At 47.5% G+C, this 27,868-nt stretch overlaps 1 protein-coding gene across 1 annotated transcript; it reads right to left on the bottom strand.

The window, feature by feature from the left end:
* Positions 1 to 4: 4 nt before the first annotated feature.
* NLRX1 (NLR family member X1) lies at positions 5 to 27,864 on the bottom strand. The gene is made up of 9 exons (XM_054998449.1): positions 27,680 to 27,864; positions 18,638 to 18,755; positions 15,247 to 15,322; positions 13,672 to 13,769; positions 11,567 to 12,183; positions 8,771 to 10,191; positions 6,590 to 6,676; positions 2,803 to 3,054; positions 5 to 646 (listed from the first exon to the last, which is right to left on the bottom strand). The coding sequence occupies exons 2-9, from the start codon at positions 18,726 to 18,728 to the stop codon at positions 328 to 330; spliced, it is 2,961 nt and encodes a 986-aa protein (XP_054854424.1). The 5' UTR covers positions 18,729 to 18,755; positions 27,680 to 27,864; the 3' UTR covers positions 5 to 327.
* Positions 27,865 to 27,868: the final 4 nt, after the last annotated feature.

The following is a 27,868-nucleotide window of genomic DNA, read 5'->3' as shown; positions in this document are numbered from 1 at the left end:
AGGCCAATATGCTGATATATTTACTCACTGGGGACATAACAATTTCATTCTGCCTCGATGCAAAGGGAGCATGTAAGAGAGCTAGCTTAGGGTTCCCCAAGACGGCACTTGCCCCTGTTTCAGGAAAGTGGACAAGACCCTGCCTGGTGGGGTTTGTGGTTGGCAGGTGGCTCCCACCTTGAAACACTCGCTGCCAGAGGAACGTGTAAGCTGTGAGCCTCGCTGAGGTGCAGGCCTCATGCTAGAGATGGAAGTAAATGCGGCTCTTTAGGTTGACGGTAACCGTGAATGTGTCTTTCCACAAGGGGCGGAGTGAGCGCCACCGGGTTAGAGAGTCCCCTGTTGAATTTTGCCCAGCATTCTCTTGACCTCGTTCTCCACCCGCATGAACTTGGCCTTCTTCCAGGGGTTGGCCGTTTGGCGGCGGCTGCACTCCAAGTCCTTCAGGAGCAGGCCGAGATGCTGCTGTACTCGTTCGCGGTCCCAAATGGGTAAGTTCTTCTGGACCACGTTCAAGATGATGGCCCAGTAGTCGGACACGTCGGCCCCCATCGTCAGGAAGACGAGCACCTTGACGCCGTCGCGGTCTTTGCGCAGCTCGTGCAGGGCCTGCTTGCCTTCTTCACTGATATCGTTGAAGTACAAACTGGTGGGAAACGATGGAGGATAAAGGTTATGCCAGCAATCAAGGCCTTAGTGCCCAATAAGCAAGAGAACACTGGGGATAAAATAGCCAGACATGCGCTATTGCTATGGTGCAGCTGCCAGGCTGAGCCTAGCAACCCAAGCTCCCTCCAATTCAGTATACATCAATATGTAGTCAGTATATAAAGTGCTCTGTGCTCAATATAAATATTACATCAAGGCAGGGCTTTTTTTCTGGGAAAAGAGGTGGTGGAACTCAGCGAGTTGCCCTTGGAGAAAATAGTCACATGGCTGGTGGCCCCGCCCCCTGATCTCCAGACAGAGGGGAGTTTAGATTGCCCTCCGCGCCACTGAGAGGCATGGAGGGCAATCTCAACTCCCCTCTGTCTGGAGATCAGGGGGCGGGGCCACCAGCCATGTGACCATTCTCAAGAGGCTCCAGAACTCCATTCCACCATGTTCCAGCTGAAAAAAAACCCTGCATCAAGGTATCAACCATACACTCAATATGTCAAGGAAATTCAATGCAAACAGTCAATAAAGATACAATTCATTCACAACATCTGAGGTGTGTCCAAGCTGGGTAACGGAATAATTGTGCCATGGAGCTCTTCTTGAATTAATCCAGCCGCCTGGAAACAACGGGAGAACAACGGGCTAGTGCAATAAGGAAAGACTATTGAAACTCATACGGACTGTATTCTTAAATTGATTACCGGACACACCTCAGATGTCGTGAATGAATTGTATCTTTATTGACTGTTTGCATTGAATTTCCTTGACGTATTGAGTGTATGGTTGATACCTTGATGTAATATTTACATTGAGCACAGAGCACTTTATATACTGATTACATATTGATGTGTACTGAATTGGAGGGAGCTTGGGTTTCTTTTCTGGTTCTAGCCGCTCTCCCTTTAAGAAGCCTCTTTGTTGAGTTGTTGAGACTGGAAACCTGCAAAAGGGCTGGATCTGAGGACATGGTGTGTGTGTGTGAGAGAGATGCTACTAAATCACCTCTCGGCAAACCTCACAAGTCATAAAAGGTAGCTCTAGGAATCACCAAAAATTCCATGGTAAAATGTAATGACATTGATGACATTGCTTCCCCCCCCCCTCTTCCATTGCTACTTGGAGCAGCAGTGGGCAATGGGGCTTATTGGCAAGCCCACACTATGGAACAGCAGCCACTGACAGCAGGCTCAGCTTTTGACAGCTAGCTGCAATGTGGATGTCTGAAAGATCTGACAGTAGAAAATTTTCAGTTCCTCCTCCCCTGACACTTAAATGTTCATACCCACTTGTACCCCACCCCTAATTCTATCAACAAGGATTTATTAAAAATAAAATCAAAGGCTCTTATACCTGTTGCTACAAACACAAACTTGAGAATACAAGGGAAAGCAGTTGTGAAATCCTGGGGCTCCACTGTTGCCAACTCTGGGTTGGGAAATTCTTGGATATTTGAGGATGGAGCCTGGGGAAGGCAGGGTTTGGGGAGGGGATTTATAAATTCCACCCTCCAGGGAGAACTGATGTCTGGCGATCAGGTGTAATCCCAGGAGACCTCCAGGCCCTACCTGAAGGTTGACAATCCTATAAGACTCAGAGTCGTTCTACACGAGACGCCTCAGCATGTGTTCGTCAAGTGTAGGAAAATGCAATGTTAGCCGGGAAGTGTAGTTTTAAAAGACAGAGCCGGCCGAGATCATTCCTCAGAGGGTTTTTAATTTCATCTTCGCCTCCCTGAAGGCTCTGTCAATTTCACCTCCCCGGTCTAAAACAGTATGGGATCACAGAGGGCAGCGTGGAATGGAAACGGGCTGGAGCTGCCTTCCCGAGCCGGGCTTGGACTTGGAGAGGTTATCATGGGCTGAAGTTTCCCTTCTGGCCTTTCACAGCCCCTTCACACAGCTCCAGTGTATAGCAAAACCCTTGCCCTGCCGCCCGCTCTGTCTTTTTAAACTACCCTTCCCGGCTAACATTGCATCTCCCGACCCGTGTTCTTCACGTGTCAGATGTCTCGTCTAGTGAGACTCTCAGCCCCACCTCCCTCCCTCATTCCCTCTCCTCATTGACAGCTGCATCCCCAATGCTCATGTGCTTGCACAGAGAATATTAAGGTGGTGGTTTGTGTGGGAAGAAGTGGAGACTCACTGCACTTTCTCCAGCGTCGTGTGCCTCTTGGCCTCCTCCACCAGGGCCAGTGCAGCCTCGTCGGTCACCGAGTTGTAGGCCACGTCCAGTTCCCTCAGGTGCTTGTTCTGTGCCAGGTGCTGGGAGATCACCTCCACACCCTGGTTCCCCAGCGAGGTGTGCAGCAGCGACAGGTGGCTGAGGGAGCTGTTGCCCGCAATGGCTTCCGCGAGGTAGCGGGCACCCTGCTCGGTCACGGGGTTGTCAGCGAGCCTACGGACAGTGCCAACAGGGCTTGCTGTGAGCGTCAGGCGAGGCAGGACTGGGACCCTCCAGACAAGCCCCCCAAAAACTCAGCCACTCAATTGTTTGAAATCAAAATGCCCACAATCAAAAGGTCACTCACAGGGGACAACTTTGTAAGGTGACTTGACTATGAGGATAATTTGAGGTGGGTAGCCGTGTTGGCCTGCAGTAGAACGGCAGGACTTGAGTCCAGGGGCACCCTAGAGACCAACAAGATTTCCAGGGTATGATCTTTCGAGTCAGAGCGCCTTTATCTGAAGAAGGGAGGTATTTGATGAAGGGAGCTGTGACTCTCAAAAGCTGGAAATCTTATTGGTCTCTAAGGTGGAGCAAGACCAAAACCCTATTCTTCTACTGCAGACCCACACGGCCACCCACTTGAAACTGCTAATACAAGTATTTTTAGGTAAGTAGTTATGTTCATCTGCAGTAGAACAGCAGGACTTGAGTCCAGGGGCACCTTAGAGACCAAGATTTTCAGGGTGTGAGCTTTCAAGAGTTAGAGCTCTCAACAGTCAGGTGTCTGAAGAAGAGAGCTGTGACTTTCAAAAGCTTACACTCTGAAAATCTTCTTGGTCTCTAAGATGCTACAAGACTAAAACCCTTCTCTTCTACTGCAGACCAACACGGCCACCCACTTGAAACTGCTAATACAAGTAGTTTTAGGTGAGTAGCTGTGTTGATCTTCAGTAGAACCACAGGATTTGAGTCCAGGGGCACTTTAGAGACCAACAAGATTTCCAGCTTTCTCATTAGAGCACCCTTATCTGAAGAAGGGAGGTATCTGACAAAGGGGGCTGTGACTCTCGAAAGCTGATGCTCTGAAAATCTTGTGGGTCTCTAAGATGCAAAAGACCAAAAATCCTGCTCTTCTACTGCAGACCCACACGACTGTCCACATGAAGCAGCTAATATAAGTAGTTTTAGGTGAGTAGCCATGTTGGTGTGCAGTAAAACAGCAGGATTTGAGTCCATGGGCACCTTAGAGACGTTGTGCCTTTACATCCTGATACCCTCCTTTGTAACTCCCCACCCACCTTTGGCTGGGAAAAGAGGCTCAGGGCCAAGCTACAAGTGACAAATGACACTTGAACGGCAAGTGGATTGAGTGGAGCGCAAGTGAACAGGGAGAAATACACTTGCCGTTCAAGTGTCATTCGTCACTTGTAGCTTGGCCCTGTGTTATTATCCCCACAATGCAGCTGAGGAGCTGGGGCTGAGAGGAGTGGCTTCCCCAAGGCCACCTGCTGAGCTCATGGCAGTAGTGGGATTTGAACCGGTAGAGTGCTGATTCACAGGCAAACCACTTAACCCCTGTGCTACAGCAGCTATGGAAATGTCACCCCTTTAAAAAAGATCTTTGGTAGGGTACATGCATGCTCTGAGCTCATCTACTGGGCCCATCTCTCCTGCAGCTGCAGCCCTGCTCTAAATATGGAGATTGCATTTAGGGAGGTTACTGAATTCGTCACTTGTAGCTTCGCCCTCAGAGAACTCTGTTCCTAATTGTGTCCAAAGAAGGGAGCTCTGACGCTCAAAAACTTACACTCTGAAAATCTTGTTGGTTTCTAAGGTGCCCCTGGACTCCATTCCTGCTGCTTGACTGCCTCCCGAACCTGTCCCCAAAACATGAAATTGTGAAGGACGTGATCTGTCCGGCACGGGCTTTTTAGTTCATGCAGGGAAACGACGGAGCTCTGCCAGCCTGGCAGAGGGGAGGCATCGTGCCCTCTAGAACATACCCCAGGATCTCTTGCAATGCAGATAAGTCAACTAGGAAAGGGTTCCTCACTACACAAAACAATTAGTTCCAAAGCAGGTTACAAAATAATGCAACAAAAAGCCTTCATAAAAATAGAAAAAAACAGAAGTTTTAAAAAAGCGAATGATGGCTCAAAGAAGGACCATTTAAAGATGTGCCACTCACATCGTTTTGCATACTGAATAGTGCTACAGAGACATTTTGATGAAAAATTTCCCTTATCTGCATAAGTTATTATTACAGTTGCATGGTTTGAGGTTTCTAGCTGTGGAACTCAATGTATGTTTGTTTAATTAAAAAAATGGTCTGAAAGTGGGTCCTGAGTTTAAGTGTACCCTCTGCTACGAATTCATGAGGTGCCCCAAGGCAAGCCACTATCACTCACTCCATATTGATATATTGTAATAACTTTTCTATCTCATTTTTGGACCGAAATCTTTAGCTCACAATATTATCATAAAACATTTTCTTCTAAAACAGGAACCAGAAAATCCCTAATAAGAACAAACAACACCAGCCACACACACACACACACACACACACACACACACACACACACAGCTCACAAACACACAAACACACACACAAAGAAAGCTCACAAACCACATCAGTGAAACTGACGAACTGAGCCATTAAATGCCACTGAAAATGATTTATATGTGGCATTTAACCCCTCTAAAGTTAGCAAAGATGGATAAGACCAATACAGACACGTGCTGGTTTTGTAATGGAAACAAAGCAGATTTTCTTCATATGTGGTGGACGTGCATACGGACCTCCAGCTTTTGTCAGCCAGTAGCAAAAATTATATCAGTGGATTGGAGATACAGATCCCGCAGAAACCAGAGATATTGCTGCTGAACGATTTACCTAATCTGCCTAGAGATCAGCAGATAATTGCCCTTCATCTGATTAAAGCTGCCAGAATGGTTTTTGCCAAACAATGGAAACAACAAAACACCCCTAAACTACAAGATTGGTTGTTGAAAGTAAAAGAGATCTATGCCTTAGTGAAATTAACTGCATTTCAGAAAAACAGGGATACCAGTAACCAGGGCTTTTTGACTGGGAAAAGAGGTGGTGGAACTCAGGACCGCACAATGACGTCACTTTGGGTCAGCTTGAACAAGGGGGGAGTTTTTTAAAGTTTGAACTGCCCTCGGCAAAAATGGTCACATGGCTGGAGGCCCTGCCCCCTGCCCCCACTTGGCACGGAGGGCAATCTCAACTCCCCTCTGCCTGGAGATCAGGGGGCGGGGCCACCAGCCATGTGACCATTTTCAAGAGGTGCCGGAACTCCGTTCCAACGCGTTCCAGCTGAAAAAAAGCCCTGCCAGTAACATAGATCTTTTATGGTCAGGAGTAATACTTGTATTTATGTAACCAGAGGAGGCATTGATATTATGAGTTGATGAAGAGCGAGTTTGCGTATTGATGGAGATGGGACAGAAGGTTTTGGATTAGTGACTTGGTTGGTAGATACCAGTGTCCTTATTTATATCCCGTATTTTATCCGTGTGTACATTTTTTCTTTTGTATATGTTATAGTCTGTTAATAAATTAATTTTAAATTTTAAAAAGCCACTAAAGATCCCCCCCAAACCAGTTTAAACACCATTTTATTTGGCAGCTAAAAAGCTAGCAGAAGGGGTGCCGATGATATAGCATGGAAAGGGCCCACCCTTGGCCTCCCGAGTGAGAGTGAAGGCTTCCTCTGGCCGCGCCCCTTTTTGCACTCACCTCAATGTGCTCACCATACATTTCTCATGCAAAAGCAGATCTCGGATCTCCATGCAAGCTTCTGGCCCCAAACTATTGAGTTGCAAGCTGGAGTGGGGGGGGCGGGGAGGGGGGAGGAAATAGGTCATTGTTTTATACCAGTTCAGACACTGCATTCCCTTCCCAACTCTTCCACTCCCAATCATAGCTTGCCCCCCTCTGGAGACAGGAGAAATGACAGTCCAAAGAACGTTTGAAAACGTACCCCACAAGTTCACATAGCCAAAGAAATTGACTGTGAGCAAAATCTAAACACATAATGGTACCTGGCGACTCAATGTGCATCCCATCAAAGCACTCAAAGGAAGGACTTCTGGTCCACAACCAAAGCCGGGGCATGCGTTCAGATATTCAGAGAGCCAGTTTGGTGTAGTGGTCAAGAGCGTGGGACTCTAATCTGGAGAGCCAGGTTTGATTCCCCACTCCTCTATTTGAAGCCAGCTGGGTGACCTTGGGTCAGTCACAGCTCTCTCAGAGCTCTCTCAGCTCCACCCACCTCACAGGGTGATTGTGGTGGGGATAGTAACAACATACTTTGTAAACCGCTCTGAGTGGGCGTTAAGTTGTCCTGAAGGGCGGTATATAAATCAAATGTTGTTGTTGTTATTCCTGAGCTGAAATTATATCCATTTCGTTTCAGCTCAGGGATATCCAAAATGGCAAAACGCTCTGAAATGCTGGGATTTCTCACATTTATATCCTGCAGTTTGGGGCTTCCCCCCCAGGTTATTTCATTTCCCACTAGAATCAATGGGAGTAAACCTGTGTGTGAAACCAGATGCCCTACCACTGAACTCCAGATGCCAGGTCTACTAACACTATTTTCAATGGCTGATTAGACCTGGCATCCAGAATCTACCACCTCTGTTTTCAATGGGCAGTAGACCTGGAGTCTATCTCATGTCCACTGAAAACAGGGTTACTGATATCAAATAGTCCCACTCTGCCCTCCAAAACTGCCTGAAATTGATCCCCCAAATAGTGTCAATACTCCTGAAATTTCGGGATGATGGTAATCATGCCCTTTCTGAAATACCAGCATGAAATTCAGATGAAAATTTTTGCAGGGCACACCCTTAGCCCCAGTTGCAACTATCGGGCCACCACAACAGGAGCTGGCAAAGCACAGGGTTAAGAGATTGAGCTGTGTTCCAGGAGGTCCTTCATTCAAATCCCACCGCTGCCACAAACTCACTGGGTGGCCTTAGGCAAGTCTCAGCCTTGGACCTCCACCTGCAATAGGAGGATAATAATACTGGCCTACCTTCATGGCTGTTGCAAGGACTACAGCAAGATGATGTGCGTGAAGCACTTTGCTACAAATGCTAAGCATGATTGTTAGAATCGAGTTGAGCAGTGGACATACCAATGATCCATCAGTGGCACAGAGATCAGCTCTCCAATGTCTTTGGCAGAGGCCTTTCCCAGCACTGTTGCCTGAAAGCCAGTGTGGTGCACTGGTCAGAGTGCCAGACTCTGGTCTGGGAAGCCTGCGTTCAAATCCCCGCTCTGTAACAAAACTTGCTGGCTGACCCTGGGCTATTCAATCTTTTTCTCAGCCTAACCTACCCTACACTATTCTTGCCAGCTGGGGAACAGAGAACGCTATACCATTTCCTGAGCTCCTTGTAGGAGAGGTGGGATAAAAATGTCCTAGGCAGACAGACAGTGATCTATGGTTGTTGTGGGTTTTCCGGGCTGTATTGCCGTGGTCTTGGCATTGTAGTTCCTGACGTTTCGCCAGCAGCTGTGGCTGGCATCTTCAGAGGTGTAGCACCAAAAGACAGAGATCTCTCAGTGTCACAGTGAAGATGCCAGCCACAGCTGCTGGCGAAACGTCAGGAACTACAATGCCAAGACCACGGCAATGCAGCCCGGAAAACCCACAACAACCATCGTTCTCCGGCCGTGAAAGCCTTCGACAAGACAGTGATCTTTTCGACTGGAAACACCAAAGCATGAGCGTTGCCTCTTTGCTACAGGCCTCTGAGCATGTACATAGCATGTCATCTATGTATTGCATTGTTCTCGCTTGTGCTTCCTACAAGCAGCTCAGGGTGGCATGCACAGCGCTAAGCTATTCTAGTATAAAATGGCACCCAGTAGGTGCCAACATGAAGCCAAGAAGACCCCAACACTCACTGGAGCCTTTTGCATCGCAGGAAGACAGGGAAGAGAGTCCTCAGACTGTTGACATCAAGGTGGCAAGATGCCAGGTTCAGTTCTTCTACCTCATGGCTCGTGGTGCCCACCACAGAAGCCAGGACAGAGCATTTGAGCGGGGTCATCTTGACGGAAGAGAGGTTGATGGTCCTCAAGGACTGGATGGCCTCAGCCGTGAAGCGCTCGTTCTGGAACTCGTGCAGGAAGAAGAGGTAGTCCATGAGCTCGGATGGAGGCAGGCCCTTACGGCTGTTGCGGATGACTGTCTTCTTCATGGCCTTGGCAATCTCAAAGGCTGCCAGGTTTTTGATTGAGCAACCCAGCTGGTCCAAGATGGCCCGGTTACGCCGTGACAGCAACCCACCCATGAAGATGGGGAAAAGTTCGAAGACCTCGTCGTCAGAGGCCTCATCTGGGTGGCGCATGGGGCCCTCCACCCCGAGGATGCTGGAGTTGATCTGATCCAACACGTCGTCATTGAAGTAGTCTTCTTCTTTGAACATCTCCACCGCCATGGTGTGCGCGATGGTGTCGCGGTCCTTGCTGCTAAATCGGCTGAAGTAGCGGGGGAAGATCTTGATGAGGTTGAAGAGCAGAGGCAAGATGCGCAAGGGCAAGAACTTGGAGACGATGCTGAGGACCACCGCAACGTCTTCGCTCACCTTGCCAATGACCTCGGAGACCTCCTTGCCCACCCGCTGCGTCAAGGTCTTCTTCTCGCCTAGGACTACATAAAGGGCTGCCAGGTACTCCTGCATGGCAGGAATGGTGAAGACAAAGGTGTGCTCCTTGCCTGGCTGTACACAGGGAGTGAGGAAAAAGCGGAAGACGTCACTGCGGAAGACGTTCAGGAGGTTGAGTTCACTCTCCACTTTCATCTCCACCTCGAAGCAGCGGCGCAAGTCCTCTTCTAAGAAAGACGTCTGCCGTGACATCACCCCTTCGTAGGCCAGTTTGCCCACAGTTTTGGCCACGTACTTCATCATAGAGATGTTGGAAGGGTCGGTGCTGTCCAGAACCTCCCCACTGAAATTGAGCCGCAAGAAGCTGGTGTAGATGCCAGTGAGGGTCTGAGCGGGGGGCACCGACTTGGTAAAATAAAGGAAGTGCAAAGTAGTGCAGACCAGCCAGCAGTAGGAAGGCAGGAAGCAAGCAGCCGCGATCTGGTTGTGCCGTTCCAAGTTCCTGGAAAGCATCTCCACCAGATTGTCTCTTTCTCTTGACTCTTCCGCTGTGGCAGGGCCAGAAGCTCCGCTACAATCGGGTTGGCTCAGCCGCATCTGGAAGTACAGCTTCTGAAGGTTGGTGTTGGAGAAACCACAGACCTCGACGTAGCGGCCCACAAACTTGCTGGGGATCCGGCGCACGGCTGAGGGGCGGGTGGTGACAATGATGCTTGCCTAAGGGGACAGGAGCAGATAAGGGCAGGAAAGGTTAATGGCAGGCAAGATAAGCATTGACCCTTGTCTGCTATTGCTTGTCACGATAGGGGAATGCAGCATTCTACAACCAAATCAGGATTAATTATTATGCCAAGCAAGCTACAGAACAGAGCCCTCTGCTACTGTAGAACAATCGGTGAGTTTTCCACTGTGAAGAGGGCATCAGGTTGTGCCCAAGACATTTCCATCAATTCCATGCCCAGATAAGATTCTGCAGATTTAGAAAGGCTACAAGTATCTGTGCATTTTGCAAAACTAAATACGGTTTCCAGTTTGCAGTCAAGCTGGAATCTGGGGAGCAAAGAGTGTTGAGATCAGAAGAAAAAAAAGAGATTGGAGTAGGGGGTGAGCACTTTGGGTTTCTGATTTGGGTTTTTAACCCGAATTGGGCCCAATTTGGAATGATTCAGTATTTCTGAATCGACCCCAGCATTGCTCAGGTGATTCGGAAATACCAAAGCAAACCTTTCCGAAGTGCTTTGGAAAGCTTCAAGTAGAGCGGCAGAAGCCATTGCATTTTTCTTGCTGTTTGCAAAGAACTATAAAAGTGCTGCTTTCAAGCTTCCCACCACCTTTTTTTACTCGATGGGAGGGGGAGGAGGGGGTTGTAGTGACCCCTTCCTCCCCCTCCTATTGGGCCAAAAAAGGCAGGAAGCTTGAAAGCAGCACTTTTCTTGCTGTTTGCAAGAAAAGTGCTGCAGCTGCTGCCACTCTACCCAAAACTTTTGGAAGCGGCTTAAATACCCAAATCTTTTTCCCGCTTTGATAATCTTGAACCGAATCTTTTTGGGGTGCACATCCCTATACGTTGCAAATGGAAGATAATGCTAAAGAACATTGGCTGTGTGGGACAGACTGTAAAGTCACAGGGAGAGCATTTCTGACCCCTATCCAATCCCTTTTCAGTATTGCCTACACATGCCCACATTTTTTCTTTACAGTAATAAGGACTAGAAACATACGTTTGCAAAATGAAAGGAAATGAGAGCCTTAATTCTCAGGCTGCTTAATTTTGTACCAGCTTTCCGATCCCTAGTATGAAAGGCTTTTATGCAGCCCTAACTCACTCATTTTTTATTTTGCCCCAGTTCTAGCAGGTAGACAATTATCAATTTGCTTATTCATTTAATTAACATATGCAAATAATGAGAAACAGAGTTTGTTGCTGCTGTTGATAGAGTCTGGATTCCACATCAAGTTAAAATACTTTGGTGCATCTCAAAGAATAACATTTGGGGCTGCCTCTGGCACGCTCAGAAGGAAGAAAGTAGAGCAGGGAGGAGACAGACCTGCCTGTGTCATCTGCCCGTTTCTAAAACCCGGCAACACAAACCTCTGGCATCATGTACTTCCTGAGCAAGTTGACCACAATGGCTGACGGAAGCACCGGCTCATTGGGGTCGCAGCAGAGTTCCGTGTGGGCCAGGCGGAAGTCCAAGTTGAGACGGTCCAGGCCGTTGAGGATGAAAAGCACCTTGAGGTTGGTAGAACCCAGCGTAGGCACCACTTCCCGGAGGTGCAAGTACTTCTTGGTGATCAGGCGCCGCAGGGAGATGGGCACACTGCTCTGGGATAGGTCCTCGCAGGAGAACGGGACGAGCAGCTCAAAGCGTGGCAGGCGCCCATGGCACCAATCCATCACCATCTTCTTGATGAGGGTGCTCTTCCCGGTGCCCACCGTGCCGTAAAGGACCACGTTTTTCACTTGGCGTCCACATGCATCCACGTCAAAAAGGTTTGGGAGGCCGATGATATCGCTGAGGGGGGCCTGGAGTTGGTTCTGGACGGTCATCTCAGGCGACGGCTTCAGGATCTCCTCCAGCGAGCTCTCTCGGATGACCGGGTCCACATGGGCCGTGTCCAGCGAGAAGGATGGCCCGAACTGTCTCTCTTCATTGGGCTGCTGGCGGAACCAATCGGCCAGGTACTTCTTGTGTTTCTCGATGGCTTCTGAGGACAAGGGAGAAAAGAGTGGAAAGTCAAAAAATGTTTTCATCGCCTCCACCTGCCGTCCAATCCTCAGAACGCTTTGCTGGAAGAAATCCTCCTTTTAGAACTGAGCAGACCTGCTTAGGAATGTATTGCTAGTCATCTTCAGCTGGGTGCAAAAACTAATAGGGCAAGGGGTGGGCTGCCTGGCTATTGGCAGAACAGCCTTGGAACAGAAGGAGGGTTCCAGTCCCAGGAAATCTGCGTTTCACAACTACAATAAAAGAAAATATGCTTTTTAAAGAATAGTGTTGTAATGGGAAGAGAGAAGGGATCTTACCATTTAGGGGGAATTTAATTATAATCTAAGCAAATATATTATTTAAGGGAATTTTACATTGAACTTATGGGACAACGAAAATGGTTAAATAGATATATTAATGAGGTATACAATATGTAATATATAATACATAACAATAAGGTAGTGGATCAGACATTATATTATAATATATTATGTGGTTGGGTTATATCGTGCAGTGTGCTGTGCTACACTGGTGGCATAGCATACAACCTATGTTTTATGATATACACTATATTGATAGTGTACTTGATGGAGTATAAGTTTAAAAGAAGAGAAATAGAAAATATTTAAAGTAACAGACACTGAGATCCCGGTTATATATTATACCATACTGTTGTGTTATATTGATATGATATATACTATATTGATAGTATGTTTGATAGAGTTTATGTAAAAGAATAAGAATGTGCTTAGAGTAAGAGATATTATGATCTAGAGGTGGTAGGAAAATATAATGAATTAGACTTAAGCAATAAGAAGGGTTAAGGGTTGGAAAGCTGTTGGAAGTCAATAGGGAGGGGGGAGGAAAAGGGTGGGGGGATAGAGCAAGGGGAATAATGGGATTATACGTCTTAAATTTGGAAAAGTTTTTTCTTTTGTTTTTTCACTCACCAATAAAATTTTATTAAAAAAAAAGAAAGAAAATATGCAGAATCCCTGCTGAAGAAGTGAGCTGTGACTCCCGAAAGTTCATACCCTACCACAAATGTTGTTAGTTTTAGAGGTGCAACTGGATTCTTGCTCTTTTCTACTGCAATATTTACAGTTTTTCATGATTTTTTACAGCTTGGCTAGTCACAAGGGCAGAACAAGGAGTTCCCTGTGACTTCTGCAGACTGGATCCAGCTAACCTTTTGGCCTCTCTCTTTGTCAGGCATTGATCACACCCTTCTGAGCCTCACTTCATAACCATAAGAGCTAGAAACTTGCTTTAAAAAGAAACTAAAAGAAAGCTGATTCATACATTCACAGAACTGCAGAAACAAACATCCTTATGTACTGGTAAGAAAACAGAAAGGGATTCGCCTCCAGCCCCAGTGGCAGAGCAGCATATTGGCCTTCTGGCTATTCTAGTTGCTGACCACCAACCTGGGCCATGCAAAATAACACAGTTGCCCCCTTAAGACATACAGCCCATAGAGCCTTACCAGAAGTGGCCACATTCTTCAGCGCCATCTGGCTTAGTTGAGGGGAGGTAGGTTGAGATGGCCCCCCCAGATATCCTCCTTGATGCCGGACAAAGGCCCTGCGAAAGAACCAGGGAAGTTGTCAGGGTAGACAACAGACGTAGGTGACCTGCTGTCAGGGAAGAGAAGGCCAGGATTCCTAGGAAGTCAAGGCCGGTGCCGGGGTTTCTGGAGCTTGAGGCGAGATACCTACGTGCGTCCCTTGCCCCGTGCACGTGCGCAAAGCGTGCACGCACTCCGGCCCTGTGCAATGATGTCACTTGTGATGTCATCGCGCAGGAGCGTCCCCCTCACCTGAGGCAGGCGGCAGCGGCAAAGGGGCAGGGAGGTGGCCTGCTTCCCTGCTCGCTGCCATGCCACCTGGGCATCTGGCTCGCTGGGAGCTGAGCAGAGGCAGGTGGCAGTGGCAAAGGGGCGGAGAGGCTTCCAGGTCAGGAGGGGGTGTTGGGGGCTAGCAGAGCACCTCCTTCAGAGTTCAGCGCTCGAGGCGGTTGCCGGCACTGCCTCCATGGACGCGCCAGGCCTGTAGGAAGTAACAACTGCTAGGAGCTGCAGCCCACCATCTCTAGTGACATTGAGGCCCCTTGGAACTGTTGAACAGTCTTCCGATTCTGACGGCAGGACCTCCCCTCTCAGGCCCATATCTATGCCAGGCTTCTGCACAGGATGGGACATTCAGGTAACATCCTCGGAACCTTTGGCCTGCAGCTAGCAAGCAGATTGGCCGCTAGAACTGAGAAGCTTTGATCTGTGCTGCTCAGCTGCTTGTGGCAAGACACTCCCACCAAAGGGCTCGTATCCAGGGCTCTGACTTCCTCCCAGGCTCCTGCTGACCCCACCCAGGTTTCTTCTTACTAGAAAGATTAGAAAAATCTCTGGGACATGCTTGGGCTGTGCTGGGACAAGAGCAGGGCTTTTTTTCAGCAGGAACGCAGTGGAACGGAGTTCCGGAACCTCTTGAAAATGGTCACATGGCTGGTGGCCCCGCCCCCTGATCTCCAGACAGAGGGGAGTTGAGATTGCCCTCCGCACCATGCCGTGCCTGGAGGCTGGCAACCATAGATGTATCCAGGGCTTTTTTTCTGGGAAAAGAGGCGGTGGAACTCAGGACCACACAATGACGTCGCTTCGGGTCAGCTGGAACAAGGGGGGAGTTTTTTAAAGTTTAAATCGCCCTCAGCAAAAATGGTCACATGGCCGGTGGCTCCGCCCCCTGATCTCCAGACAGAGGGGAGTTTAGATTGCCCTCCACACGGCATGGTGCGGAGGGCAATCTCAACTCCCCTCTGTCTGGAGATCAGGGGGCGGGGCCACCAGCCATGTGACCATTTTCTCCGAGGGCACCCCACTGAGTTCCACCACCTCTTTTCCCAGAAAAAAAGCCCTGGACAAGAGTCAGCCTTGCTGTTGTTCGTCAAGCTGCCAACCGCAGGCATGCACGCCACATTCCTGCCAGGTCCCAGTCTTGGAGACTTGCGCCTCCGGCTTGCCCTGGTCACTGCCTGGGGTCTGGCAGCCACCTTAGGGGGCACCCACCTTAGGGGGGGTGTTAAGAAGCACCATGTTCGGTTCATATGGAGGATCCTCTTGAGGACGAAGCTGCTCCCTGGACCTGGGAAATCCAGCAGGAAGGAAGAGGTTATTGCATTGCATCGATTTCAAATGTGTTTATTTATTTATTTACGTCATTTATAGTCCGCCTTTCTCACTGAGACTCAAGGCAGATTACGCAGTATGAGGTTAATACAATCAGTATCGAGTAAGTACATTTCAATACAATACCATAAGGTAAACATATACAAGTTTAAAGACATAGCATTAGCAAGGATCCAAGACATAGTTGAAAATACTGAAGCAAAACATAATCAATTCTAGGGCCGTTTCCAGATGGCTTACCTGAAGCCACTCCATGCGCAACATTGCGCAAAACTCGCGCGAGAAAACACGATATTTCGTGTTTTCCCCGGCATGATCCACAACATTGCGGCATGGAGTGGCTTCAGGTAAGCCATCTGGAAACAGCCCCGGACTAACATTAGACAACATGGAGCGCTGGTTGTACATAGGAGTACATATTTAAAGCAGCAGATAATATATAAGGCAGAAATGATGATGAAGTCTATGATCCCTGACTCATTAGTGAAGCATCTATGACCCCCTCCCTACAATACAGCCCTCCCATTTGAGTAAAAAGCCTTTTTGAATAGTTCAGTTTTGCATCGTTTACAGAAAGCCAGGAGAGTGGGGGCTCTTCTGACTTCCACAGGATAGGGGCCACCACAGAGAAAGCCCGTGTACGGGCCGCTGCTGACTTCACCTGTGTGCAGCCTGGCACCTGCAGGAGACCCTGTTCAGATGAGCGAAGCTGCCGTGGAGGAACATAGAGAGGGAGGCAGTCCCATAGGTTGTCCATATATTGACATAAAAACACCATTTGCATTTGTATATTTAATGCCTGCAAAGCACATGAAGTTTTGGCTTTCAAGTCAACTTAGGAACAAAAGTGGTTTGCTACAGCTGCTGGGTAGCCCCAGTTTTCCTCTACAGTCTCCCATCCAAGTACTGACCGGTTCCGAACCTGCTTAGCAGCTAGGATCTGATGAGACTGGGCTTTACCATGCCACCATCCATCTTACAGTGTTTTATACACCACTGGAAAAGGCAGCTCTTTTTCCCCAAGACGTTTTCCATCCTAAATGCTGACTGACCAAGGAAGGGGATGAGACCAGCAATGAATTGGACTTTCTTTCTTTCTTTCTTTCTTTCTTTCTTTCTTTCTTTCTTTCTTTCTTTCTTTCTTTCTTTCTTTCTTTCTTTCTTTCTTTCTTTCTTTCCTATTACTGTTTATTTGACCCAGTGGTCTTGAACAGCCGCTAAGAGTTTATGTTTAAGCAGTTAATAGGAAACTACCCATATAACGATGCCCTGACTTGGATAGCCCAGGTGAGCCTGATCTCGTCAGATCTCAGAAGCTAAGCCGGGTTGTGTCAGGGTCTTAGCCTCCCCTGCCATACTTCATGGGCCTGATAAACCCCTGGACAAACCCTGGACTGTTGAGTAAAGGCCTAGGCCAAGGACATGGTGCTCTTAGGTCAGAGACAGCTGAGGCTGTCTCCTGCAGTGGAATTGGTTGGTCTTGGAGGTGCTGCTGGACTCTGTTTGATTTTGCTACTACAGACTAACGCGGCTAACTCCTCTGAACCTTTACAGAAGCAAACTGATCTCCATATCAGAAGGAGCTGTTTGCATCTGCATATCAGAAGGAGATGTTTGCATCTACCCCGCCCTCCCCTCTCCTCTATATCTGACCAGTTTCTTCATACCCTCCATGCATCTGACGAAGAGAACTGTGATTCTCGAAAGCTTATGCTACAATAAAATTGGTTAGTCTTAAAGGTGCTACTGGACTCTTTTTGATTTTGCTGTCTCCTGTGTTTCTGTGAAAGCATGCAGAGGAGGGGGGCCCTCCTGAGCTTAGTCATCTCCAACTTATCTGCCTACCCTCCAGTCTGGGAAGAGGAACTGTAGTCATGGATACATAACCTTGGAACTTCTGAACTTTCTAAAACATCCTCTATGCTTTCCTTTGTAATTGCTTTGCTTTGCTTTTGCATTACACATACCGCAGCTTAGCGGGGAGGAAACTGGGCTGTACCTAAATTTCAATATAGTCTTGTGGCTTGGCGCAGAATTTCATTCCTGGCAATGAACCTGTAGTCGATAGCTGAACTAGTAGGTTATCTATAAAGCTTTAACTCATGCAGTTCTGAACTCATGTTGTGAAGTCATTGAAATCTACCTGGCAGAACCTTACAGGTTGGCCCTGGTTAGAAATTGGATGGGAGACCTCCAACAAAGACCAGGGTTGCAGAGGCAGGTAATGGCAAACCATCTCTCTTACTCTCTTCCCATGAAAGCCCCACCAGGGGTCGCCATAAGTCAGCTATGACTTGAGGGCACTCTCCACCACCCACATAATGGTAGGGTTTGTGCAGTTGCTTTAGAAAGTTTCCGTATTTCTACAACAGCAGCCAAAAATCTAGCAACCCTATAGGTAACCCATCCATCTTCATTGCTCAGTAGCCTGGAAGTCTTGGCAGTTGGAGACAAAATCCTTACTAATTAGTTCCTCTCTAAATTTTAAAAATTCAGGACAGCTTGATAGTATGTAGTCAATGGATTCAATAATAATCATAATAATATAATAACATTTGCTTTATCCTTCAGGACAACTTAACACCCACTCAAAGTGGTTTACAAAGTGTGTTATTATTATCCTCAGGACAATCACCCTGTGAGGTGGGTGGGGCTGAGAGAGCTCTGAGAGAGCTGTGACTAGCCCAAGGTCACCCAGCTGGCCTCAAGCAGAGGAGTGAGGAATCAAACCTGGCTCTCCAGATTAGAGCTGCTCTTAACCATTACACCAAACATTCATTGAGAGTATTTGTTGACAGCATGTGGTCAATGGATTCAATATGTCTCAGGTCACAATTACATGTTTTCTCTGAGTATGGAATACCAGCATATCTACCTGACAAGACAGCAGATAGTAAAGCATTAAGACGTACCAACATAAAGGCGTATCTACATTCAGGATGTGTTAAATCATAAAAAATACATTGGGGTATGAACTGGTAGGGGAATGACGAATCAGAGTTAGAAAAGCCCCCTGGATTTAGGCTTAGTTACAGCTATGCATGTAAGCTGGGTTGGAAGAAGTGATTTGAACGAGAAAAGAGAAGAAAAAGCCTCAAGGAAGAGTCAAGGCAGGATCTCAGGCACAAGAGGCAGGAAAAAGAAGCATAACAGGCAGCGGATCCTGCATGGAGAAGAGACGTGTTCAGGGGTGTTCTTCATATTCAAGAAAGGTGCAGGACTTTGCTCCACAAGCCTGAAGAGGTGCCTGGGAGGAGAACCAAGCCCTTACCTAGCAGAACATCAACCTGCATCTTTGGGTCCAGTCCCTTCAGCCTCTTCCAGCCGGTCCCCGCTTGTGGCAAACATCTTCTGCAGTGCATGTCTCAGCTGAGAACTCTGCCCTTCAACTGAAACACACACACAAGGTCAGAAGGCAGAGCTGGCTCTTTCCTCTCCTGCCACCTCCCCTCTCTGGAACTGTGCTGCCAAGTTCCACCATCAAAGCTGTACAAAAAAAATCTGCCCGATGAAGACAGGCTGGCCTGTGTTGCTGGTTCCCCCCACCCCTACTCCTCCAGATCAAGTTTATGTTATGTATCTTATGGGCTGTCAAGTCGCCTCCGACCTATGCCGACTGTATGAATGAAAGACCTCCAAAACATCTGATCATGAACAGATTTGTGCAGATTTTGCAAACTGGAGGATGTGGCTTCTTTTATTGAATTTAGCCATCCCATTTTGGGTCTTCGTCTTTTCATACTGCCTTCTACTTTTCCTAGCATTATTGTCTTTTCCAAGATGGGTCACCGTGTTAGTCTGTCTGTAGCAGTAGAAAAGACCAAGGGTCCAGTAGCGCCTATAAGACTAACAAAATTTGTGGTAGGGGATGAGCTTTCACGAGCTACAGCTCACTTCTTCAGATACTTCAGGTATCTGAAGAAGTGAGCTGTTGCTCACAAAAGCTCGTACCCTACCACAAATTTTGTTAGTCTTATAGGTGCTACTAGACTCTTGCTCTTGTCTTTTCCAGTAAGTCTTGCCTTCTCATGATCAAGTTTAGTTAGTAAGGGTCAAATGGTGTATGATTCAGGCCATATCCCTGCTCCTCTCTGTTCCGGTTTCCCTGGCTTAGATACATTTACTTAGAACATTTATATACCCTGCCTTCCCCGCTTCCCCTTGATACAGCCAAGACCCAAAAGAGACGACAACAGATAAAATACAAAAATAATTATCTATTACATTAGTTAAAAGCACACAAGTAATTAAAATAGATAACTAAAACAGTTAAGCCAGGGCTCATTCAAGCTGCTTTATGTGGGTGTGTGTACAGTGCCATTGAACAAGTCACAACTGACATATGGCAATTCCAGCAAGGGGCTTTCAAGGCAAGTAAGGAGCAGAGGTGGTTTCCCATTGCCTTCCTCTGCAGAGTCTTCCTCGGTGGTCTCCTGTCCAAGTACTGACCCTGCTTAGCTTCTGAGATTGTGCTATTTCAAGCTCCCTTCCCTCCAAGCTGCTTTTAAGTTCTTTTAAATAATCCTGTCTTGCAGCTCTGCCAAAGGCCCAAAGTTTGTGCATGTATTGGCTGCTGTTGTGAATAACGAATAGTTTGCTCCCATGCAAACTTCAGAAATAAAACCCTTACTGCCTGGTTGGCAACTAGCTTTTCCAGAGACCACTGCTATGAGGAGAGAGAAGAAGGGTTGGGACTCTTCTGTCTGGCTTAGGGTTGGCCAGGTCCCCCTTACCCTCCCGATTGGAGTGGGGGGACCTGGCACTTACCTTACCGATTTCAATTGCATGCACAAAGCATGCGTGCTCTCCCGGTTTGGTGCAATGACATCATTTCTGGGGCACAAATCGGCCCAGTGCAAAGTGCAGGAGCGCTCCCGGAGCCTGCAGAATGACTTCACTCCAGGAGTGTGACATCGTCGTGCCATGCCAGGAGCACCATGCCTGTCCCCCTATCTTCCCCCCTCCTGCTGGCCAGGTGAGTGGTGGTGGGGGGCAGAGTGTGGGAGCGGAGGCTTTCCCTGCCCCCACTGGGAGACATGGCAACCCTAGGATTCACAGCTGTGTATTGTGTCACAGAGCAATAACAAAACACCTAGTTTCCTTATCTTGAAGGTTTCTTGATTAACAGTAATTGTAGGGCAGGTAACTTGGCGCAGAAAAAAAAACATAATACTTAACTAAAAACTGTGCTTTCCCCCAAGCCCAGAGTTATCCTGGTCTGATTTTGAAGCGTTCTTGGTAGGCCCTGGGGGCCTGCAGGCTTCTAGCAGGGAAGAGAAACTGTGTCCCTCCTACACCCCTGCTTGCACAGAGGCCTACTGGGATGGCAATTGGGGTAGATTTAGAACTGCAATAGGGTTGCCAGGTCCAGGTTGGAAAATTCCTGGAGATTTTGGGGATGGAGCCTGGAGATGGCAGGGTTTGGGGAGGAGGGAGGCCTCAGAATGGTATAATGCCGTAGAGTCCACCCTCCAAACAGCCCTTTTCTCCAGGGGAACTGATCTCTGTCATCTAGAGATTAGTTGTAATTCCGGGAGATCTCCATCCACCACCTGGAGGCTGGCAACCCTACATACAACACTTGAACTCATACCAGGTGGTACCTGTGATGAGGTGTGTGTGTGTGATTACAGCAATGTGCCTTTGAAGAGATGTGCCATTCACCACATTCAAGGTTTTTTAAAAAAGAAATGTACACCAACAATGTGCTAAATGCAAATAATAGCCAAGCTGCCTGTGACAAGTTGTTGCCTTCCTCCTCCGACCAGGGTATGCAGGAGATGAACCAAGCAGGCAGAGGTTCAAGACTTAGAAGAAGCCGTCAGACTAGCCCGTAGCCCTGAGTTCTGCATGCTGTGAACGTGCTATGACCAAGGTAGGGTTGCCAGCTCCAAGCTGGGAAATTCCTGGAGATCTTGGGAGTGAAACCTGGAGAAAGTGGGGTTTGGGGAAAGGACCTTGGCATGGCATAATTCCATAGAGTTCATCGCCAAAAGTGGCCATTTTCTCCAGGTGCACTGATCTCTGTGGCCTGGAGACCAGTTGTAATTCCGGGAGATCTCCAGCCACTACCTGGAGGCTGGCAACCCTAGACCAAGGAAGGAGAGAGAGAGAGAGAGAGAGAGAGAGAGAGAGAGAGAGAGAGAGAGAGAGGAAAAAAGAGAACCTATGAAAGAAAAAAGAAAGAGAAGGCAAAAATGGGCAAAGTTAGGGAGGAGGAAGTAAACACCTTAAAGAAAAAGGGTCCTCTTTTTGCTAAGTCCCCACCTGGGTACCCCAATACCTTTTGGCCCACAGCTCCTTCCCGGGTTGCCCTTCTCCAGTCTGACATCCAGAGCAGGAAGCACCAAGCAAAGAGCCTTTTTGACCCATCAGGTGGCCCACTGTTGGCAACGGCCGCACGAGCGACCACAACAGATGCTCCAGCATCCCTCTTCCCTCTCCGGCCCCACTGCACGTCATCGTACTGCCAGCTGTTCGGTGCCCTTCAGTCGCTGCCAGCTCGCTTTGTGCTTTCCGGCCAAGCAGTGAGTGAAGCCGCAGCAGGCTGAAAATAACCCAGGCCTCCCTCCTTCCCTTAAAGCAGCAGGTTGGAAAGCGCTCCCACTGCCAGGCAAGCAAGAGTGACACTTTTATGGCTAGTTTTGCTGCACAGCAGAGGGCTGGTCCAGCCGAAGCTTGCTAGGAGGAACCCTGGGAAACAGAGATACATCCAGGGCTTTTTTTCAGCAGGAACGCTGTGGAACGGAGTTCCGGCACCTCTTGAAAACGGTCACATGGCCGGTGGCCCCGCCCCCTGATCTCCAGACAGAGGGGAGTTTAGACTGCCCTCCGCACCATGCCGTGTGGAGGGCAATCTCAACTCCCCTCTGTCTGGAGATCAGGGGGCGGGGCCACCGGCCATGTGACCATTTTTGCCGAGGGCGATTTAAACTTTAAAAAACTACCCCCTTGTTCCAGCTGACCCAAAGTGACGTCATTGTGTGGTCCTGAGTTCCACCACTGAGTTCCACCACCTCTTTTCCCGGAAAAAAAAGCTCTGGATACATCTATGGTTGCCAGCCTCCAGGTAGGGCCAGGAGTTCTCCTGGAATTAGAACTGACCTTCAGACTACAAGGATCAGTTCTCCTGGAGGAGGTGGCAGCTTCGGAGGGCAGACCCTATAGTACACCATAAATTCTAAATGAAATCTCTCCCAGATTCCCCCCTCTGCAGGGTCCATCCCCTCCCCGCAAATGTCCAGCAATTTTCCAGGTGGAAGTTGGCAACTCTAAATACCTCTGAGAAATTCCTGGCACAGGGGCAGTTCACACATTGTGCTCAACCCACCCCCCAAAAACACATCAAATAAAAGCCCGATTTTCTGCAACAGAAGCTTAACATTTGCTCCCAGGATTAACCTTGCAATTGGTGCCTGCAAAGTTTAGCTCATTTTGTATATGCTTTATTTGGTTGTAATACTTGCAAGGTTTGAGCAAACTCACTTTTAATTTTTTTCATGAACATTGGCACAGGGAAGGCTCTAGGGGAGTTCAGTGTGGCACAGTCATTGAAGTGTGGGTTAAAATTCCAGCAATGCAGATCTGAAACCATCACATAGCCAAGTACGGACCCAGGCTTTGCTCTCAAAGTGGTAATAAGCTGAGTCTAGGCAGCCCCAGCTACTGACTGCAGGGGGCCAAAAGTTTATATGCTATTCTGTACCCCCAATCCCTGCACATAGAAAACTAGCATGCCAAGGAGACGGATTCTAGTCTAACATTCTTGCTGACATGCTAGATTTCTACATATATGGAGGTTTTCTTTTAATAGAGCAGCATTGGATCGTGTGATCCAACAGGCCAGCAGCTGCTGCCCCATCTTTGCAATAAACACCATTTGTGCTGCCTTTCATACAAAATGACCGGGAACAGCAACTGGAGGGCCAAAGGGCCAATCCTGGCCCCCTCAGTTGCCCCCTTTCCCTACCGCTAAGTGAGAGGTGAGATAAGGGCTGGGAGCTGTAGCAAGGTGAGAGAAAGGCTGGGGACTTGCTGGCAGTTCATTGTGAAGCACAGGGGATGAGGGTCTCTGCTGACTGTGTCCCATCGTGTCCCCACCCTTGTTCTCCTGTCAGCCTCCTTACTGACCAGGGCACAAGAAGAAGAAGGAAGTAGTTATGATGTAATTTGATCAGGGCAGGCACCTTGCTTCTTGTGCTCCATAAAGCACTGTTCTCACAGTTGGCATAATCATCATAAACAATCATAACACATAGATTCAGAGGAGTTAGCCGTGTTAGTCTGTAGTAGCAAAATAGAAAAGAGTCCAGTAGCACCTTCAAGACTAACCAACTTTACTGTAGCATAAGCTTTCAAGAATCACAGTTCTCTTCGTCAGAAGAGAAGAGAACTGTGATTCTTGAAAGCTTTATGCTACAGTAAAGTTGGTTATCTTAAAGGTGCTACTGGACTCTTTTCAATCACAACACAGACTGCACCATTTCCCCTTTTATCTTTGTGCATAATGTTGAGTGAAACGGAAGAGGTCTGGAATATTGGGGGGGGCAGTGCTCTCTGTAGGTCCCCCTCCAATGGTTGCCAGCTTGCCAGAAAAGAAACTGTCCAGGCTGCTCCTGTGCTTTAATTGCTTGACTTGCAGATAAGAAACTGCTGAATTAGAATATTGGGCCTTCCTATGTGTGTGTCTTATGTGGTCATTTACCCTGAAACCAATCAAAGACTCCTTGAGACTAAAGCATGGGTTAATACTATCAAATTTTGGTTACATATACATTTTAAGAATAATGAGGATAGCCTCATCTTTCATATGCTGATGGAGTCTCAGGCATCCATGTGGTTAAATCACATAGAAGAAAAAATTAACTCAATAGGGATTAATATTGAAGATTTATTTTCCCTCCCAGAAAAACCAGCTTATGCGCTGATCAGACAAAGATTCCTTGACATCAAGTTTCAGAATTTTAGGAGTCTTGCAAAAGGCAGATGCTCACCCCTCGGTTTGAGGTTTTTTCCCCATGGGTATAGGGCAGAGTATCTTACCTGTTTAATGGCCCCACGTTACCGCAGAGCTTATTCGTTAGCTCGGTTTAATGTGTTCCCTTCCGCGATACTTTATGGGAGATTTCACAAAACGCCATATGCTAACAGGTAATGCACTTGTGCTCGGCAAGACATCGAAACCCTGAAACTTGTTTCCCTGTATTGTACTTATATACGCCCCACACTTATGGATCCGTTGCTGAGAGAGCAAATTGGGAAATCTGATCAATGTAAAACTATCTTTCTATTAGCTACTCGGAACCAAAAGGTGATAGAAACTGTAGCTAAATCTTTGTATCGTGCGTCTATGAGGTGAGTTATGTATCTGTAGATTGAGTTTTGATCGAGTGTGGAGTGTTTTCGTCATTAATATGGATGTAATGTCAATAAATGTTGCAGCTGCTGCATTAGAATTTTGAAAACATCTCCCAAGCGCTTAAACAGAGAGTTGGGTTTTCCTCCACTGCTACGATTGATAGAGAGCTTAGTGAAACTAGGGAAACCTTGTGAACCATCTCTGTACATTTTTCTTCATTACATTTGAACTTTGCATAACAACCTCTCACCTTGTATTCCCTGCTCTTTATAGCCCTTCTGTTGTTTACAGTCCCCCTCCATGACCTTGTATGTAAATGTCTGCCTAATGAAGACCCACTGCGTGCCACAGACAAAGTGGGCTGTAGGCTGTGAAAGCTTATATTGGAATAAAAACCTGTTAGCCTTTAAGGAGCACAAGACTCCTGCTTGTTTTCTCTGCAATGGATTGACAAGGCTGCTGGGATTAAGCCAAAAAAGAGACATTTTTCCCAGCAGGGAGAGAAATACGATCAGCATCTATTGCCTATACATTAAGCTGGTACTAAAGGCACAGTTACAGCAAGCAGTGGGGTTGGGGATGGGTGATCTTATAGCACCTATGATTCTCATGTGTCTACAGCTCTGGTACTTATTAGAGGGGAACAGCACCCTAGCATCTGAAGGGCAAAGTCATTGTTGCTGGCTATATTTAAGAATTCAGGGTTATTTTTGGCAGCAGACACATGAGTTAAGATCAGAGAATCCGGCCCTAATGGGTGCATCTGTTCACCCCTGTTATTATCTATAGATTCAGGCCTGTCTCTAAGGAATTGTATTTGCAGCTGGTTACCTGGCTGTTGATTACCTGGATTCTTTCCCCCTCAAACCAAACAACAAGTTTAGTGATAAGGTGAACAACAAGATACAGGCATGGAGTGAAAATATCATTTAGCTCATCCACCCACCCCAAATTTATCAGCGATCCTCAGCACAGCTATGGAGCATCCACGGGTGACCTTGGAGTAGTCAGTATTGCTCAAGCTGGCTAACATCTGGGATAGTTGTACAGATAAAACTGAGATAGTGAAGCACTGTGGTTCTCCTTCAGCCTTTGCGATAGGGCAGGAAATGAATAATGACCCAGGCCTGTCATCTATACATTGCAATCCCACCTTTTCTCTAAGAAGCACCAGAAAGCAAACCCGTACAGCAGGTTAGGCTGAGAGAAGGTGATTGGCCCAAGGTCTCCCACATGAGCTTAAAGCCAGGTAAGCCCAGGCAAGCCTGATCTCGTCAGATCTCGGAAGCTAAGCAGGGTTGGCCTTGGTTAGTAATTGGATGGGAGACTTCTAAGGAAGACCAGGGTCGCTACATAGAGGCAGGCGATGGCAAACTACCTCTGTTAGTCTCTTGCTTTGAAAGTCCCAGCAAAGGTTGCCATAAGCCAGCTGCAACTTGATGTCACTTTCTTCCACCACCATATCCCCATTCCTAATCTAACCTCTGCACTGGATCTTAATGCTCAGGTTAGGTAGAAACAAGAACATGTAGAGTAAAGGAACATGACACAGACAAGAGGACCAGGGGAAATAAAAATATGGAACTAAGACATATTTGATTCAGATCGACAGGGCCTATATAGGCTACATTAAATATTGCTTGTGTTTCATCTCAGCACAAAAATTGACTGTGTTAATTGTATGTTCTCAATACAATAGAAAAGTCTATCAGATGCAAACTAATTGGCATTTAATAATTTCTCAAAGGATAGAAGTTTGGAAGCTGCAGCCTTGACATGGGAACTCTAGCCCCTAGGCTGCAATTCTGATATAAGATTGAAATAAACTCTGCAGATGTTCAGGGACCCTCTCAATTATTCTTCACAGTTTCACGTTCTGAACCAAGGCATTGGCAGTGGACTGTGGAGCTCAGCGGCGAATGGTTGTTTACTCCCAGGTCAGTTCAGACTTCAGCACACTCCTGGACAGTTTAAACCAACAGCCACAAGATTTTAAAAAACTGTACGCCTGAGCACTAAATGCTCTTCATATTTCCAGATTTAAAAATCTGGCGTTGCTCTTGCAAGTTTCTTCCCTTCAAATGACAGTAGAGCAGTCTTTTTGCCATCCTTTTGCAATCTGACTCAGAATTTTTCTGTCGTTCCGCTGAACTTGTGCAGAATCGAAATGAAGCAAGAGTGTTAAGCAGGGCTTTTTTTCTGGGAAAAGAGGTGGTGGAACTCAGTGGGTTGCCCTCGAGAAAATGGTCACATGGCTGGTGGCCCCGCCCCCTGATCTCCAGACAGAGGGGAGTTGAGATTGCCCTCCGCGGAGGGCAATCTCAACTCCCCTCTGTCTGGAGATCAGGGGGCGGGGCCACCAGCCATGTGACCATTTTCAAGAGGTTCCGGAACTCCGTTCCACCACGTTCCTGCTGAAAAAAAGCCCTGGTGTTAAGGATCACAACAAGAGAAGCTTTTTGAACACTTCAGATTCATGGTGCCTTTGTTATTATTTTTCTTGTGTTATTTTTGTTAATAATAAAATGATTCTAAAAAGGGAAAATGCTCCCATTTTAAAGATGTCAATGAGAGAACTTATACAGGGCTTTAAAAAAAAATCTTTTATAATCCTTCCTGTTCCCTGGCCCTAACATCCTATGGGTATGATTAGAAAGTGCCAAGGAAGAGTTTTTAAAAAACTGTGGCCATTGAGCTCCCTCTATCCATTTCCACTCCACAATCGAAGCAACGTGCCCTCTGCTCCTCCAGTTCCCAAACAGCTGACTCACAAGAATGTACACATTTCCATTCATGTTTTGCTTGAATAAAATCACCCACTGCTTGTTGAAAACAAAACCAGAAAATCCCGGCCCACTGGGGCCCGGGGGCGGAGTTGAAACCTGAGAATCTCCCTCAGGGAGCATGAAGGCCACGTCTGGGCAGAGTGACCCTTTTTACACCCTCGAAGGTTACCTCCAGTGAAGCTCTCTCCCAGCTGATACTGGACCTTCCAGGGCCTTTTGCTCCATTGGCGATTCTCTCTTGCTGCTAGTGGAGTCTGCAAGCTGCATGCTTGGAGTTTGTTTTCGGTCTCTTTGTGCGGTTCATGCTCTTTTCTCTTTGCCTCTTATTTCTGCTTCGGCAAAGCTGTCTCGGTTCTTC

Source organism: Eublepharis macularius, chromosome 14 (genome assembly GCF_028583425.1).
Source record: "Eublepharis macularius isolate TG4126 chromosome 14, MPM_Emac_v1.0, whole genome shotgun sequence".
Taxonomy (NCBI): Eukaryota; Metazoa; Chordata; class Lepidosauria; order Squamata; family Eublepharidae; genus Eublepharis; species Eublepharis macularius.
The sequence above is the reverse complement of the archived record's forward strand: the minus strand, read 5'-3'. Positions and strand labels throughout refer to the sequence as shown.

Bases quoted from the DNA above. Each gene is read 5' to 3' on its own strand.
- NLRX1 (XM_054998449.1), bottom strand. From the start codon at position 18,728: ATGCACTGCAGAAGATGTTTGCCACAAGCGGGGACCGGCTGGAAGAGG. The intron at 13,770-15,246 runs GTGGGTGCCCCC...GTTCTTTCGCAG, and splicing joins TTCTTAACACCCCCCCTAAG to GGCCTTTGTCCGGCATCAAG. The intron at 6,677-8,770 runs GTGAGTGTTGGG...CCCCCACTCCAG, and splicing joins CTGCGATGCAAAAGGCTCCA to CTTGCAACTCAATAGTTTGG.